The sequence below is a fragment of the Onychostruthus taczanowskii genome, unplaced genomic scaffold (assembly GCF_017590055.1).
Source record: "Onychostruthus taczanowskii isolate IOZ18803 unplaced genomic scaffold, ASM1759005v1 scaffold20, whole genome shotgun sequence".
Classification (NCBI taxonomy): domain Eukaryota; kingdom Metazoa; phylum Chordata; class Aves; order Passeriformes; family Passeridae; genus Onychostruthus; species Onychostruthus taczanowskii.
The window spans coordinates 12,768,844-12,786,000 of NW_024499240.1; the positions used below are offsets into that span (position 1 = coordinate 12,768,844).

The 17,157-nt window shown below is 39.5% G+C and overlaps 1 protein-coding gene across 11 annotated transcripts in view; it reads right to left on the minus strand.

Annotated features, from left to right (window-relative positions):
* Positions 1–17,157, minus strand: part of SLC39A10 (solute carrier family 39 member 10) — a 52,522-nt gene that overhangs the window by 11,219 nt on the left and 24,146 nt on the right. For all 11 annotated transcript variants that reach the window (XM_041403703.1, XM_041403704.1, XM_041403702.1 and 8 more), the window contains 5 exons: positions 8,384–9,454; positions 7,283–7,484; positions 3,082–3,251; positions 1,913–2,131; positions 509–629 (listed from right to left, as the gene is read on the minus strand). In XM_041403703.1, coding sequence (XP_041259637.1) covers positions 509–629; positions 1,913–2,131; positions 3,082–3,251; positions 7,283–7,484; positions 8,384–9,445 — 1,774 coding nt within the window. In that variant the 5' untranslated portion in view covers positions 9,446–9,454. The remainder of the gene's footprint in view (positions 1–508; positions 630–1,912; positions 2,132–3,081; positions 3,252–7,282; positions 7,485–8,383; positions 9,455–17,157) is intronic.

The following is a 17,157-nucleotide window of genomic DNA, read 5'->3' on the forward strand; positions in this document are numbered from 1 at the left end:
GCGTGCAGAAGTTGTTTTGGATACTTGAGGAGTACTCAGGATACTCGGTTGTACTTATGGAAAGAAACAGATTTTGTTTATCTGTAACCGGTCAGATGCTGGCATCTTCAAAGTGTTAGATATCCCCATTCATTGTGTGGGTGTTCATTTTTGATCTTATTTTTGCCAGGGCTGAGCTAGTCAGGAATAGCTTAACCAAAACACCCAAAACACCCTGAAAACAAACAAACAAACAAACAAACTCCCAAAGACCCACAGCCACCCAAAACATGACTGCTTCAGAAGTCTGAGAACCATCTCTATGGCGTATTAGGAAATGTTGAGAGTGCTCTCAGATCTAAAGAAAACAAAAAAGATTTAATAGGGAAAAGCCTATTAAGTCTTATTAACAATGATTTGCATAATAGCAGCAAAACTGTACAAGAGGTTACATGCTACACACCATGCTCCAGTAACCTGCTCCTGCTTTGGATCTCCCAGTCAGAGATTTCTGACAGGAACTGCCTACCTGCAAGGGGTTTCAGCTGAAGCCAGTCAGCATCTGGTCTGTTATTTAATTTGTGATCAGAAAGTTTCCTTCCAATTGGTGATTCTTCAGTCTGGGGTTTTTTGCACCATTTCTGCTTACTCTGCAACAGAAAACAGGTAACATCTGGTTTGTGACAGGACATTGATGGAAATAACAGGAACTGAAATGCTGTCCAAAAATCTCTCCCGAACAGACCAAGCTACTCTCTTTTACCATGTATGACAGAAATATGTTACTTCAAAATATTGATCTTTATAAGACTCAGCAACAATCCCTATTCCAGCAGGAGTTCTTAACTACTTACCATGGAATCTCACTCTCAAACACTTACACACAGATGTATTTCACTTTAATAAGAGGGGATATGCTGACAAGGATTGCTCTCATAGCCCAGAAATATTTCCATGCAGCTATTAGATTTGCTCAAGAAAGCAAATCTGCAGCAAGAAAAGCTCCTCTAATTTGTTCAATTTTATTTTTTTGTTTTATATTCCTGTAACTTCCCTGTACTTCCCTTTAAGAATGCAGCAAGCTCTTATCTATCTGCAGCCCATAGAGCAGATCCCAAGGATTTGCCAAAGCAGCCATGGGGATTTAATTGTTTAATTAATCTCAAAGAAGATATGCACAATGTAACAGTTTTCATCTTTTATCAGAAGATCTAAGAAATGCCTCCTCCAACTGAGAAAATCTTTTGCTGCCTGTCCAGCTCAGACAGCAAGTCTGACATGAAAAAGAGAAGCTGAAAAGTTTTCACAGTAGTTTTGGGAGAAGCAAGTTGGAATTTCACCAAAATAATTTTCTCCTCAAAGCTGAAAGACAAAGGCAAAGGCGAAAACTGAATTTCCATCCACACTCACACTCCCCAGGGTACTTGCTCTCCTTTTATACCCCTATCATAAATACAGAGTGCTCCCAGCACTAAAAATCCAGTCATTTTTTGAGAAACAAGTTAAATTTGACTGGCAATTTACAGAAAGCAGGAGGTCTGAAAATTTTTGCATTTTTCTGGTGTGGAAAACCTGGACACCTCTGTCGTGTACACTGGCATTGTTAGGTAAGAGCATACTGCTAAATTTCTTGTGAATTATCTGACAATTGCTGGCTCTATAACCAGATCTTTCTTATAGAATGCTTTCTCCTGTTTTTGCAAAAAAAACCCAGGAAGCTTTAGATGCAGCTTCCTCCATCTACACTGTTTTCCCAAGTTACCTTGCTGAGAAAAGCAACTTCTTTAGGAAGGGGATCCCCCACATAACATCAGGCAGAACACAGAGCAGCAGCAGCAGCAGCACTTGTTCACAGAGCAAATACAATCCCTCAGCACTCACAAGGCAGCTTTAGGGAACACATTTTTAAACAGCAAACAATTTCATCACCTACCTTTTGTTTATTGTAATGTTTGTACATTCTTATACAGTGCTCAATGATGAAGAGAACATAAATGCCTCCAAGTGCCAAGAGCCCTTTGAGCACGGGATCGTTCTCCTCCAGGAAGCCCTCAGCGTGCACTGCGTGCGCGTGGCCGTGCCGGTGCGAGTGCCTGTGCTCGTGCACGTGGCCTTGGCCATGGTGGTGGCTGTGGTTGTGGCCTCCATGGGACTGGTGGGAGAGACAACAGTGACACCACTGGGGCAACCGAGACACTGAAGTGGCACTGGGCCAGAAGAAACAACAGAAACCCCCACCCTTTTCTACTTTTTCTTCACACTCACACATTTTGCCACATAAGTTTTTCAATAGATTATTCATTACCCTAGTCAGTAAATAAATTCCTCTGGGGATTTTTTTTTGTTTTGAGGGCGTAGATAATGTAGATTCAGGTTTTCTCTCCTGATGCTGAAAACGAGACTAACACTCAGAAATATTACAAGGAATTACCATTCTTACTCTCCCATTACCAACCAAGCCTTTTGACTTTTTATAACTATTACAGTCAATTACAGTCTAAATTCTGAGCTGAAGTATGAACTTAAACCCTAAAACCACGACCAAAAATGTGTGTTAGAATTATACAAAGAAAACTTGTAAATATTAGTCTTTGTGATAAACAACTGAGGTAACAAAATTTTAGAAAATATTTCCCCTTTTAAGAATTACAGAGCACCATCATGAATTAGAAGCTGCTCACCTGCCTTGGGCAATTGCTTGATTCAGTACATTAGAGGTTAGTTTCTCCCTCAAATATGGCAACCAGGCAGGTTAATCCCCAGGAAATACTTTTAGACACTGATACACAACTATCAGTAAACAGGAGACAGCAATACTGCCGATCTTAAAATACTCTTTTTGGGCTGTTGAGTGTTTTTTTCAATAGCATGACATCAGTTCAACAACGAATATGCAAGTACTTTTCCCCACCTTTTGTTTAGAGAAACACATTTCCTTCCTTTCTGTCAGCTGAAAGTCTCCAAAAGTGTTGGTGTCCCTCACAGTCAAGTCAATCTACAGGTGCATCAGTGAACCTTTCTTTATGGACACTATCAAACAATTCCTTGAAAATTCTAGACTCATTTACAATTAAGAATAAAAGGTGAGGAGACCATACTTACATGTGGCAAGAGATGGAGCAGTGCATCTCCACTCATTGTTCCTACAGCCAGAGCTACCAAGAAAGTTAGAAGAAATTTGAAGCACCATTGGTTAATGATGGGAACCAAGATCACACCTAGCAAGGAAAGCAGGCTAATGACGGTGATAGAGATGATACCACAAAACCAGGCTGTGGAAGAAATGAACACAGAAAGGTTATCAGAACAACACCTGGAAAACGTTTAAGCCTGATTAATGACTTTCAATTATGTCTTAAGAAGGTGACTTTCCTTTAACCTAAGTAGTGATTGTTCATTGAAAAGGTGCTGAAAAATATAAAGGCAGTACTGAAGTCCATAGCAAACCAGAAATACACAGGCTTATTCACAGCACAGTATAATATAGTGAGACATCAGAAGACAGCTAGCTAGAAAGAGCCCAGCAATTCTTCCTGAATGTTAGTTCCAGACTTAGCTTTGTAGCCCTCCATGAAACAAAAAGCAAAAAGTTTCATACAGGGACAAAACCATCTCTGCTACTTAACTTGCAAGAGCTCTACAAGCACTAATGTGTATGTAACAGTTGTTTTTAATATGGTTCTGATGCAAAATTTTCCTGGATTCTGTAGTTCTCCCTGTTTGGAGTCACATGTTTAGTTTGGCTCTGGTGCTTTGAAACATACACCTTTATTCATGAGAAGATACAACCTCTGACAGAGGAACTCTAAAATCAAATGCTACAATAAGAGCTTGAAAAGCTGAAAACAACTTTCTACCACCAAATAGTAGCATTTATTTTATCTGAGAATCTTTACTGTTGCCATAGAAGAAGAAGCAATAATGGGATGTGGTATACCCAACATATTCCTGTTAATGAGGGAAGATGTGAAAATTTCTACATGACATTGAAGAGAAGGAATTACAGAAGATATAGATCCTGTAAACAAAGAGACATGGATCTTTCAGTCAGCATTTCACTCTAATAAAGTATTTTCTTTAAGTTTTAGTACAAAGGGTTTGATTTTCTTCCACAGGGTTTTTCCTAGCTCCACTTTTAATCAAGAATGGCTACCACATTTTGCCAGCTTTAAGGTGAGTTACAGCTCCTGACTCAGAATCCCTAACATTTCCACATTTCAGAGTACAATCTTACTTTCCTTGCATCTGTGAGGATCCAGAAGTAGGGGAAAACATCCTGGAAAATGGGGCAGGGCATGTGTGAGAGGAGAAGAAAAGAGAAACAAATGTGTTGTAGCTGCTCAGTGTCAACATGAGGGTGAAACACCCCAAGAATTCTGTCTGTACCAAACCCACTACGGAGCAGATTGATACGACTTTGCCAACGGAAGTGTGGCTGCTGCAGGCTCGGTCTGCTTCAACACCAGAATTCACAACATCTGCTGATTTAAATTTTATTTTGGGATATTCATTCTTACTAATTCTGTGGCTGTCATTCCACAGCACTGCATAGAAGGAAACAATCCCGCTGAAATGCAAGGGGTACCAGACCACATCCACTGGGAGAACATGACTGGAAAAAGCTTTAGCCAGTGTGAGGTGTGCACTGACAGACATGAGTACTGAGACCACAGCAAAAGAGAGTTGGTGCTAAGTCAAAGTCTGCTGTCAGATGAAACTGAAAAACTGAGGCTGGAAAACAGGAATACAAAAGTAGGTCTAAAGCTGAAGCAGGACCACGATGACCAAAATACTGCCACAGGTCCCCAGACTGATTGCCAAAGCACTTCAGCCATGTACCCTGGACCAGGAGGCTGTGCTGAAAACCCAGCATACATGGAGCTGTCCCTCAATGTTCTATCAAGCACACATGCACAAGCAGCCAGATAAAAATGACACAGCCTTTGGGCAGGACACTGCCCCAGGGTGGACACACTCTGGTGTTCAGTGCCAGGGTAGATGATCAACAGCCTTACATGGAGAAAAATGGAACGGCTCAAGTTTCATCTATCACAGCAGGTTTGGCAGACACACCTCTGAGGGGCTGGAATACTCCTGCAGATGATACAGGACCTAAACATGGCATCATGATTAAGATAAGGCATATGGGATTAGAATATGGAATCTGTGCCCCTCTCGGATCAAGCCCCAGGGAGCACTGGCATCTGCACAGGCAGAATTACAGCTTGTATCTGATCTGAGACACTTCTCATCAACAGCTCTAAGCCATCTCCAGCTTCAAACAAAATGCTCCCTGTTTACTTGTGTGACTTCTACTGGCTTCATTCAGTGGCAGGGTGTGCTTTTCCTTTTCCGTTGTTTAGGGGGCCTCAGTGGTGACGATGCCCCCTTCCAGGAGGTACACTGTGAAAGCTCAGTTCTATGGATAAGCCCTTGAAAATCCTCCATGAGAAGATGTCACAGAACTATCTGTAAATTACAGGAAGAAAACCCAATATGGCTTCCTAAGTTTTTTTAAGTTAACTAAATTATCTTGCTTTAGAAAACCACAGTTAGCAGAGGTAATGGAAACCTCACAGGCTGGTATCAATGAACAGTAGCAACACTGGTCTGTTGAGACTGATTGAAAACTTTAACAAAAACTAAAGCAAACCACAGAAAGCTCATGTTTAAAAGTTACTGCATCCTCCTAACTCTGCTGAATACTTCTATCTAAAAATGTTTATATTAGCTTAGGTGGGCACATGCTTTCATTTTAGTACAGTCCTACAACCTATAGGTTGAGTTACTCTATGACTGATATTTCCCCTACACCTCCTACAAGCCCCACATTCCAATAAGGACTTGTTATTTTTTTATTCACTTCCTTACATAAGAACGAACAATTATTATTATATCAACTGAAATCTTGCTGTAATTAGTACAAGAGAATACAGGAAATTGTTATGAAGAATGATTTATCATTATCTAATCAAGCTGACTTGTTCTGCAGGTTACTGTTTGAGAGCCAAATCAATGAGTTAGAACCCAGATTTTTACAACTAACTGGCAAAGGTGTTATTTATACTCAAGGTATCAGATGCCATAAAACATGTTAAATGTTCACAATAAGCTTCACTAATTTTGCAGATTAAGTCTCTTAAAACGTGAAAGATCTTCAAGCTGAGTTATTAATGAACTCCCTTTCTCATTACAGAAAAAGTAAAATGCAATCTTTTAAAAAGAAGCACTCATCTGTAGAAGCTTCCTAATTAAACTGGTCCAAAGCATGTGCAACATGACAGTTTTGTATAGGGTTTCAACATTTTAATTGGCAGAAAATGCTTAGAATTGCTCTAGCAATGCTCTTGGTAATAAGGCAGGGGTCAGCTCTTACTACACTGAGACCACACCACAAAGCAATTTGCTGTCGTACAAAACACCCACTGTATCTGCTCTACTGCAATCTCTGAGCAGCTAACAAGAGAGCAGATGTGCCACTAGAGGAGATTTATCTACAAGAAGTTAATTATTTCAATGACTCTGCAATTGCTAAGAAAGATTACCAGCGATGCATTCTTCTTAATAAGTTATTAACATTTATGAGAATGCAGTTATTTCAAGATTTATTTCTAATAATGCTAATATGCATCTATGTACTAATCAATCCTCACATTACCAATGCTTTAATTTTCAAAACATATTCATTATATCCAAGATTTTTTAGATTTTTAATATTTTAATGCAACTAAACATCAACAGTTCCACTGTAATTCATGAAAGATAGCAGTGGCAAACATGTATTTGAAAAGTACGTTCAGTTATGAAATAACAACAATGGATTCCACCCTTAAAGTAACTGCTTTAACAACAGTAAAAGTATTTTAACTTAGAACTATGGTGATGAGATAAAAGTCTACTCAGTTTTACTCAAGGTACACACAAAAAAACTAAAACTGGCAACAGAGGATTTTGATGGAACACTTCTCATGTGCTTAGAGAGAAATAGTCAGAAAAGGGAAGTATCAGAAATAACAATTTAAATGCTCTTGCACTTGCTTATGCCTATTTTTTAAGTTCACCGAAAATTATGCATGTCAATTCTACAGACCTGTACCACTGCTAAAATATAAAAATAGTAAGACTTAAAAATCTTATTTTCCAGTGAATGAACTGTGATGATAGTGTTGTTCTCTGTTCCTGAATTAACAGCTCCAGGTACAATTTATTAAGAAATTTAGGGCCAAAGTAATGCTGCAGCTTTCCAACTCTTGAGATAAACATATGGAGCACCTCAGTCCCACTAATTTAAAAAGACACCTACCTGATGCACCTGTTTTATCTTTATTCTCAACTGATGCATTTTTATTTCTTGTAAAATCTTCCAGCTCATCGTAATGTACAATACAAAGCCTTCTCTCAATCTGGTAGAGCAAAGCAGGACACATGTACACGAAGAGCTCAGGAGATATTAGGGAGCTGGCTTCCAGACCATAGAACCGTAGCAGCTGGGTAGCATTTAAGCACTGCAAGCAAATTGTACAAACGAATCAAATATAAAAGCATCTGTTTTCATGTATGGAAAATGCAGGATATTATTTGAGAACACAAACAAAGCAGAAACTTTTGTCCAAATGTTCCACCAGTGCTAAAACATGTCTTAAACTGATCTAAGTGGTTTATGAGAGCAAGAAACAGTAACAATACCTGCACTGCACACTCGAGTCTCCCAACAACTACATAACTTGTGATAAATGGCAATGAAAAGCAGCTTCCATGTTCTTTACACAGTACAAGCAATAGAGAAAAAGCAACAGGTAAAGAGTGGAAAAATGTAAATCCAAAATAGGTTTTTCAACACTTCTGTTTACCTACCAACCTTTTGTGTTTTGAGTTTCACTTTTTAATACAGTTTGAAAACTTGAACTTAGCACTCCCTCCATCCTTCTAGTTTAAAATTATGACTTTACAAGGTCCTGCATCTGTAGTGAACTCTAAGGGGAAGGGAGTTACGGTGCTGGCAGAACTAATGGATGCTGAAGGACAAAACAGAAGAGCTTCCACCAAGCACAGTGCTACTGAAGCAACACCTGCAATTGCTTCTTAATCTCTTAGGACGCAGATATCAGAAGCGTACTGAAAAAATGCAGGTATTTTAGGAAAGAGTGTCTGTGCAGTTTTCAAAAATGTTAGTGATCTCAGATTCAGAAAGTCCAAAAAAGGTGTGTGTAGTGGCAGTATTCTGGAATACTGGGAAGGGAAAAACCTCCCCTGTAAGGAGGGTAGCTCAGAAAGCTTTACAGATCAAATTCATACACTGTATTACGCTACGGTCCCAAACATGCCTGTTGTTTGTGGCTACGCACCTTCAGTTATTATGTGACAGCACTGAAAGTCACTTACCAGCTCTGCATTTCATACTCACCTCTTCATGCTTGTGCTCATCTTCACTATGATCCTTGCGACCACGTGCCGCAGGAAGCGCGTGTTTCCTCACGCTGATCTGCTTGTGCGAGGCCTCCCGCTTGCTGGTGTGGCGGTGCCCGCTGGCACTGCCCAGGCTGCCGTCCTGGTGGCCGTGGCCGGCAGAGCGGTCACCGCCGTGGTCGCGGTGGTGCGCGTGCAAGTGAGAGGAATCGTGGGCGTGGTCGTGCTTGTGAACACGGTTGTGCTCGTACTGATCGCCGGGATCGTGCTCCGGGGCATAATCCCACGTGGCGTCTCCCGACGTCTCGCTGATCTTCTTCTGCTTCTTCTTCTGTTTGCGTTGTTTCCGTTCCGGCTGCTCCTGAGTGGTGTTTGTCTCCGTGGAAGGCTCGTGGCTCTGCTCCGCGGGGTCGCCGTGACTGACGGAATCGTTGCGCGAGTGGCGCGTGCCGTTGTGCTCGTGCCGGTGCGGGCGCGAGTGGTGGTGGTGGTGGCGGCGGCTCTGGTTGTGAACGGGTTTGCCGTCCTCCTTCACCGAGGGCACCGCCGTGTCTCTCTCAGTGTCACATTTATGATTTCTCTTTGCAGACACACCAACCGTGGTCTGGTTTTCTGAATCTGAGTGGCTGTGAGCATGGTTATGAGGATGAAAATGCTTTCCTTCCTGTACTTCCAAAGCATACAAGTGAGAAACATGATCGTGGCCAATATCATCATGATTTATCATCACTACTTTTACCTCTCCCAAACCAAGGCTTATTAACAGTTTCTCCAGGCCAAAAAAAGATAATCTTCCATTTTCACCATAGCGATCAAAAATCTTTTCAATGTAGTATTTTTGTTCATTTTCTGCTTCCAACGTTGAAAATTTACTGGGCATAGATTCTGTTCCTCCATTCTGGAAGTATGATTCATTTGAGATCTGATAGTCATTATGGTCGTGTACACGATCCTTTTTGGGACCATTGTTGTGTCCATCTCCATGGCAATGATTGCACTGATGAAAAATAAATGTCAGCAAACAAATGATGCAAAATTTTGTGTGCATGTGTACCTTCATCTCTGTTTCCTACAAGAAACACAAAGGGAAGCACTGAGCTGTAAAGTAATCTCAATGTCAGTTTATGTGACATATCAGTTTGGTACTTATGCCAACTGAATCATCCGCAAAGCTTTTTAGATATTGGCAATAAAAGAACAGCAATTGCAGTACTTTTACTGCAGAAATTGTATTAATGCACTTTTCTTATCCAACAGTAAGACAGACTGTGTATTTTAGAGATGTGGTTTTACAAACCATACTTACAGGAGGCGATGATAAGAAAAAGATTAACAACATTTACAGTCAGTCATATCAGAATATTTTTGTGCATATTTTCAGAGGCATCTATACTTATGATAACCTATAATATTGAAAATCTTGATAAAACACAAGATACACAAGAATGAAAATTATCTTAAAATAACAATGCTGCATTTTCCTGTTCACAGGGGTGACAGGCAGGTAGTACAGCTGAAAACCCACACACCATTTATTCTCTTTTGTGCTGCTGAAGTGCCTCCACTAAACACACACTGCACAATTCCCTACTTTGAAATCACCCGTTATCAATGTACAAATAAGTGGTCATTAACTAACTTCAATGTATTGCTTAAATTTTCTTATTTTTAGTAATTTTCACTTACATCCACAAAGATCTGTGTGGACATCCATTTAAAAGTAGGGTTATATGGAAAACACCTGCTTATGCAATTAAAACAATACTGCTAATGCTGACAGCTGTTGAGCTGAAAGCAGTTAGTGCTGGTTTTTAGAAATTCTATCATTGAGACAATGTGGTTTTCAATTTTGTGTTACATGTAGCAAACTTACAGGTCACCATTTTACACTGCAGCAAATGCAAGGATGTAAGGGGACAGGCCATGGGCCAGCTGTGCTTTAAGCTCTCACCACTGCCAGTGCTTTTAGTTCCTGGTGTGCACCTTGGGCTGCCCCTGGCCCCACATTCCCAGACAGGAGTTCCCTGCTCAGCGCATCCTGAAGTGCCACTGACATGAGACAGCAGAAATTTGGCTGTCCTTCCCAGGCCCCCTGCAGCTGCTCACTAAAATGTGCTTTGTGAAGCCAGCCAGGCAAGTGCCCTCCAGCAAACCACAAGCATTTGAAGTCCACATTACTTTCCAGAAATATCTATTGGAAGCTCCTGTACTTGTAACAGGTTGGCAGAGAAAAGGAAGGAGATGCCTTCTAAGGACTTTATATGGCAAATAAATGTGTCAACACGGAAGACTGGAGAAAAACCATTCTCTTGTTAACCTCTACAAATCCAAAATATGAAAATTCACTTTTTCACTGGAGCTTCAAAAACTTAAAAAATTTTTTAAAAAGCAAAACTCTCTTTTGCAATGCTGTCCCATTTAAAAACATAAGCCCAGAAGAATATCTGTCAAATGGAGGCATCTGCATCAGAAGTGATTCCATGGATGTCAGATAGGTCAGTGGCTACTCACTGTACATTAGTGGTTTATTTTTATAAACTGTTCAATCATCAGTCTGGAATAACCATAGTTTATCTCCATAGTTCAATCCCCTACATTCCAGTTACTGATTTCAGGGCTGTGATAAACTTTTTCAAGTAGTTCAGTATGGTAAGTTCAGCCCCAAAATTTACTGAAATATTATTTTCATATATTAACATATAAAGTAATACTACTTTTGTAGGTAAGACACCTTTTCTCTCCCTTTGCCACATAATGGTAATACAATCAGAACAAGCAAAGCTACATTACTCTCATTTAGACAAGCATGATCCAGACTAAAATATCTCTACCAGGAAATTCATGACTAAAGCATGCTCATAATCCTTTTCACAACCTCATGATCTTTTCCATGTGACTGTCTCATACAATACTGCTAATACATTACTTGGAAACTTTAGTCATGCATCCCTAATTGTGGTGTTTAGCTTTGAATGGTACCTTTTCTCCATGCCATAGTGGTTAAAATACTTTGTAACCTATGACTGTGATTCCTTGCTGAAAAACAAGAGCTGAGCAGTCTCAGAGCAGTTTCAAAATCAATTACTTGTTTGTTTTCAGTTAAAACAGTCATAACCCTAGCACAGGATTTCTGATCTTCTATTGTACAATATTCTGTATCTTCCACTGCAGATCTTGTTACTGAACAGACACTTAAAAAACAAATGTAGCCATAATAAAAAGTTTCCAAAAGAACAACCACAAAGAATGATTTCTTTCTTTTTAAACGAGCTTCATGATACTCTAGGCAACTGTAAATACCAGTCATGTTTAACCTGTCAGGCAGTACTCATGTGTATAATACTGGAAAGCTGAAGTCCAAGTTCTATACACTTCAGTGGCACAAAATTGTGTATAGCTGATCTCATTACAGGAACATTAAGACTCTCAAATCCCCTCAAGAGAATATGCAAGGGCAGCCTGAGGACAAGGCTACACCAAAATTTTAAAAGACTCTGCCTATTACTGCTGTCAGCCTCTGCCTAATTCTGTTCACACGTTTGATTCCCTGCTGCCTGCCCTCCTCAGCTCCAGAGGGGCAGAGGAACGGATCCCAGCAGACAGGAGGGAAAACAGTCGTGGGTCAGTGAGAAACTACAGCACCCGTAAGGGGCAGGGCTGAACTAACAGCACCTGCGGCACCTCCCTGAGCCGCAGCAAGAACAGAGTCCTTCCCGACACCTCAGGCAGCGGCACAAGCGACCCCAAGCCAAGCTCCACAATGACAACGTGTACATTTGCAGGCAGAGATGAAGTGTGTCCCACCAGAGGGCATTTCAGAAAGGCACATGATGCTGCCCAAGGCACCCCATCCCCTCCCCACACAGTAGTGCAAGAGATCATTCCCAGCAAATGGAGAACTGATTGAACTTCCACACACACACAGAAGCTTCAGGTGAAAGCACATGGGCAGTGCAAAAACTCTGTGCAAACCACTGTCTGGCCTAGGATGTTTCAGCTACTTAAGCAACGGCACACCTGTGATCAGAGTTGGGTTTGGTTTGGGGCAGTGCAAAAACTCTGTGCAAACCACTGTCTGGCCTAGGGTGTTTCAGCTACTTAAGCAACGGCGCCTGTGATCAGAGTTGGGTTTGGTTTGGTTTCTTTTAAAATTTTTTTTTTATTCAATTTCCCTTGGATTTCTGAAATTTATCCACAGTGCTTACTATCGATCTCAACTGTTCACTTTATGCCTTAAAGCCTGGAATGTAATTTGTGGGGACATCTTTGTTTATTTATCACTGACTGTTTTACTGGGACTAGAAAACTAGTTCAAGAGTTAGGCTTTACTTTGAAACAACAAACTTGGATTCAAATAATGTAGTCATACAAAATTCAAACTCAAATGAAAGCCACATCTCTTATTCCAGCACTTGCAGCCCACGTACTACAGCAATTTTCTGTGTACAATGCTGACAAGAATATTTTAAGTGCCCAACTTTCTTCCCCCTAACCGTTTTTGTTGTCTACTCCCAACAATTTTAATAACCTGAAATATTTGTAATATAAATGCACTGATTTCTTCCCTTCCCACGCTCCTTCCCAAGTAACTTCAGTTTCACTCCCTTGTTCAACTTTCTTATCCTTGTTTTCTCTGAAGAATGTTCTGCTCATCTATGAAAAACATCTTTGACTCCTCTAAGTGACTCAGCTTGAATGCCACAGAGAGTAAAGTGCCTCAGCAAGATTTCATGGGCAGCTATGAGTTCCACACCAAACACATGCTCCAGCTAAGGCAAGAGAGAACCCAGAGACAGGAGGTGCTAAAAACAAGGACAAAGCAATATTCTTACCAAACTAAGGCATTCTCGCTGAGAGGCAGTGCAAGTTTAGCACTTGTGTAATTCATTTCTATTAGGAATTTCTCAGAGTAACAGCTCTATGAGAAATGCCAATTTCTTAAAAAGAGAAATATGACTTGAAATTATTGACTACACAAAGGCAGTTTTTCTTAAAAGTCCTAGAAATTTAACTGCTTCTCTATACTGCAGATATTCACTCCAATGTACATGCAGGAGAGATGTATGCAGCTTCCCCCCCCATCCCGAACTGTGCAATACTTCATACAAACATTCAGTTCAGAAAAAAAAAAGGCTGGAATCTGAAAATCCAAATGAGCCTACTCTACATTTTTTAAATTTCACATTTTTAACAAATACTAGAATACAAAATCCTATTAATCTGGCACACGTTTTTAAGGTAAGTTTTAAAAAATTAACGTGAAATTGATATATTGTTGTTACTGAAATACATTTTAAGAAAGCCATAAACACATTTTAACTAAATAATAACAATCTGGTTTTGTTTTATCAGTCTTAAGCTGACAGTAGCTTCTGCTAATGGAAACAGGAAAACATGCTACAGATCAATAAAGTTAAAATTAACCATTTCTAACTTCAGTTCTCACCCATCTCCTGTACTCTCTTCCTTCTTCAATTTCAGTGAAACAGGTTTGTGGATTTCAGTGAAACAGGTTTGTGGATTTCAGTGAGCCTCATTCATTTGAAAACCTATAGCCCAGTAGGAGGGGCACTTTGTAAGAACAGACCATTAACTAACTGATCCAAGCCCTGTTTGCCAAGTTAATACCAGATAAGACTTCCAGAGTACAGAAAGCATTTATGCATAACTGAACACACCATGAATACTTCCTAAAAATCTGCACTGTGAAGTATTTGAAGAGCCAAGTCCCAAGCATAATAAAATGATCTTGAACTAATACAGTAGCAATCTACCAGCTCAGTTGTCCAGAAAGAGCATTTATTCTGAACATAAAAAAGCTGGAGAGCCTTCTTTAAAGGGTCAGTTATTTGTAGGAAATTGCTGAGTACAGGATCCTTCTCAGAGCTAAGGCAATATAAAGACTTCAGAATACTTGGAAGTTCTGCAAGTACTAGTTCTGCTCACCAAGAATTAATTTGCAGTCTTTCATATATAAATTAAATGTAGTCTGTGAAACACCTATTAATGCACAGAATTTATAACAGAGTGATTTGCTTTTGTGCCAGTATTCTGTATTGAATACACTGTTCCATTAGATCCTATTAAGATACCAACCAGCACTTCTAAGATTGAAATACTTGAAAAGATAAATCAGTTACAGCTGCATTTAAATATTTAATTTTTCTTCTGAAAGTAAGCAAATCGTTTTGGTTACAACCAAAGCTGAAGTTCAACAAATATTTTAAGACGGTGTTGTACTTAAAGCAGCAGAGCTGCCCTCCCCCACTGCTTCACTCCCTCGTTCCCATTCCCACAAAACCATTTTTGGACACCAGCACATTTGTTTGCTGATCTGTTCACTGTGCAGCTGTACAACTAGATTCTGCTGAAAAAAGGCCTAGAGAAAGAAAAAAAATTATTTTCATGACAGATTACTTTTCCTATCTGGCTCACTGTACAGCTGCACAAACACCACAGTCCACACAAAAAAAAAGAGCCACCCAGCTTTAGGTGGGAGCACCAGTTACTGACCTGGTCGATCTGCAGTCTAACAGAACATTTTGATAGAGCACAAACAAAACAACTGGCCACCTCAAAATGCACTCAAACAACACTGAAACTTATTTCCTATTGAAAGCCATTTGAAAATAATTTCTCCAACTTCCCCTTCAGAATATAGCAATATTTCTAATAAAGTGTATAAAGAATATAATATTTCTAATAAAGTGTTAAAACCAGCTGCAGTACTTTTATTTTCTTATAATTTACACCACTATAACATCCTTGCACTACACTGTAGTACTTGTGGTATGTTAGGAGGCATAAAAGGCATGTCTTTGATGAGTGTTTAATACCTACATCATTATAATAAACCTCTCTCCATCACTGCTACAATCAAAAAAGGAATTATGCATGCCTACTGCTAAGCCAATGACTTATCCCTCTGGAAAAAAAACAGAAAAATAAATTTAGAAAAGCTGCCAATTATGGAAGTCCACTCAAACATGAGACTAAAGCATACTTTTACATGTGCTATGCCAAATTAGTGCCCAATTGTGGAGGCCATTTCTAGAATGAAGAAGCTTCAAATTATCATTGAATCAAATCTATATTTTTAAATAAGGGATTTAGTTTCTGAACCAACATCACAGACTTTTATAAGGTGCTCTCCCAACATGCAATTTAAATTTTTCTTAGCAAAGTTTCTTAGCAAAGCAATTTTTCAGCCAAGAGAACAAACCAGGAGAACTGCTACTCTTAGACAGCAGGCAGCTACTGGAACCAGTGACATCTTGAGTTAGTGAGCTCCCAAATGTGTCTTTGTTCAGTAATTGTGGGAGACACAGGAGTTTGTGAAGATGTCTTGGCAGATTCAGAAGTAACACTTAACCAGTCTGACACAGGACATAAAATAATTGTACATATTTCAACAGGCAAATCCACCAACAAAGTACTCAGCTGAGCCAATTAATGCCATTTTCACCACATTCCAGGTGAGACCTCAACAGAATTCATGCCAATTCCCTGCCATCGTTTATTTTAACCAAGATGACCCTGAAAGATCTACCTGGCTACTCATTACAGGTTTGTGTGGTGATGGAGGCAACCATTCAAACTGATACAGATACTGTCTGCCTTTAAAAATCACTCACCACAAACAATAAACATTTCTTAGCATGGTATTAACTCGGAAGGGACACAAGTTTAAGGTGAAATAATGAAAATGCAGTATTTAATACCCGATATTACTCTTAGTGCAAGATTAGAGACAGAAGAGGGGCAAGGAAGCACAGTATTACTGGCAATATGTGAGGCAGAAGTATTAAGGGTCTGGCATTGCTTATTGTCAAGGGAAGTAAAACAAGCAAACTGTAACTGCATGTCCAAAATAAAAACCTGCAGAGCACATGAGACATCATTTTGGTATTTCACTCTTATTCAATCACTGCTTGATTGAATACAAGGAACTCCTGTATGACACTTTTCATAGGATATGGGCAAAACTCAGCAAAAAATCTGGGGTTTTCCCATTGTTGATATACATTCCTTTTATGTGCAGAACAATGTACTCCTCTAGCTGTTTCACTCTGAGAATATTTTGTTTATAAAATATAATTAATCCCTTGTCTTTGTCAATTTACTGTTAACAATTAAGCTACAGTAATGGAGAAAATTCCAGTAAATTAGTTTATTTATAGAAACTCTCAGGATTTTCCACAAATACATGGCAATTTGCCTTTTTCAACTTTATTTCTGTTTTAAGAACTCAACAGCAGTAAAATACAAGGCAAAGTATCATCTTCTAAGACTAGGAAAGTATTTTACATCACTCAGCCATTGTTTACTGCAATCAATTTGAATCATAAAGCTTGACACAAGGAAAATAATACTTTGCTATACTTGCTGCATTGTTATTAAAGCATCTCATCTTCATCTGTTCTTTTAAGAGTCAGCATTAACCCCTCACATTCCTGTCCCTACTACTGAACATACATAGGTAGGAAAACCCAGTGTAAGAATTTTTGCCTAAAGCCACCAAAAATGAATTTCTCTGACTCTGTATCACACTCTGCAAGACACAGATGCGTAAATTTAGACTACACACTTCACAAAACTCAATCTCTTATCTGGAGTACAAAGGAAGCAACTCAGTGAAAAATAACTAGTTATGGGCATACTACAATGAAAAGCAAAATTTTCTATATACATCCTGCTGCAGCTACTGAGTATTTATTTACTGAATGTATGGTCTGGGAGCAAGCGGACCCTGTTAATAGAATGCAATGCCTC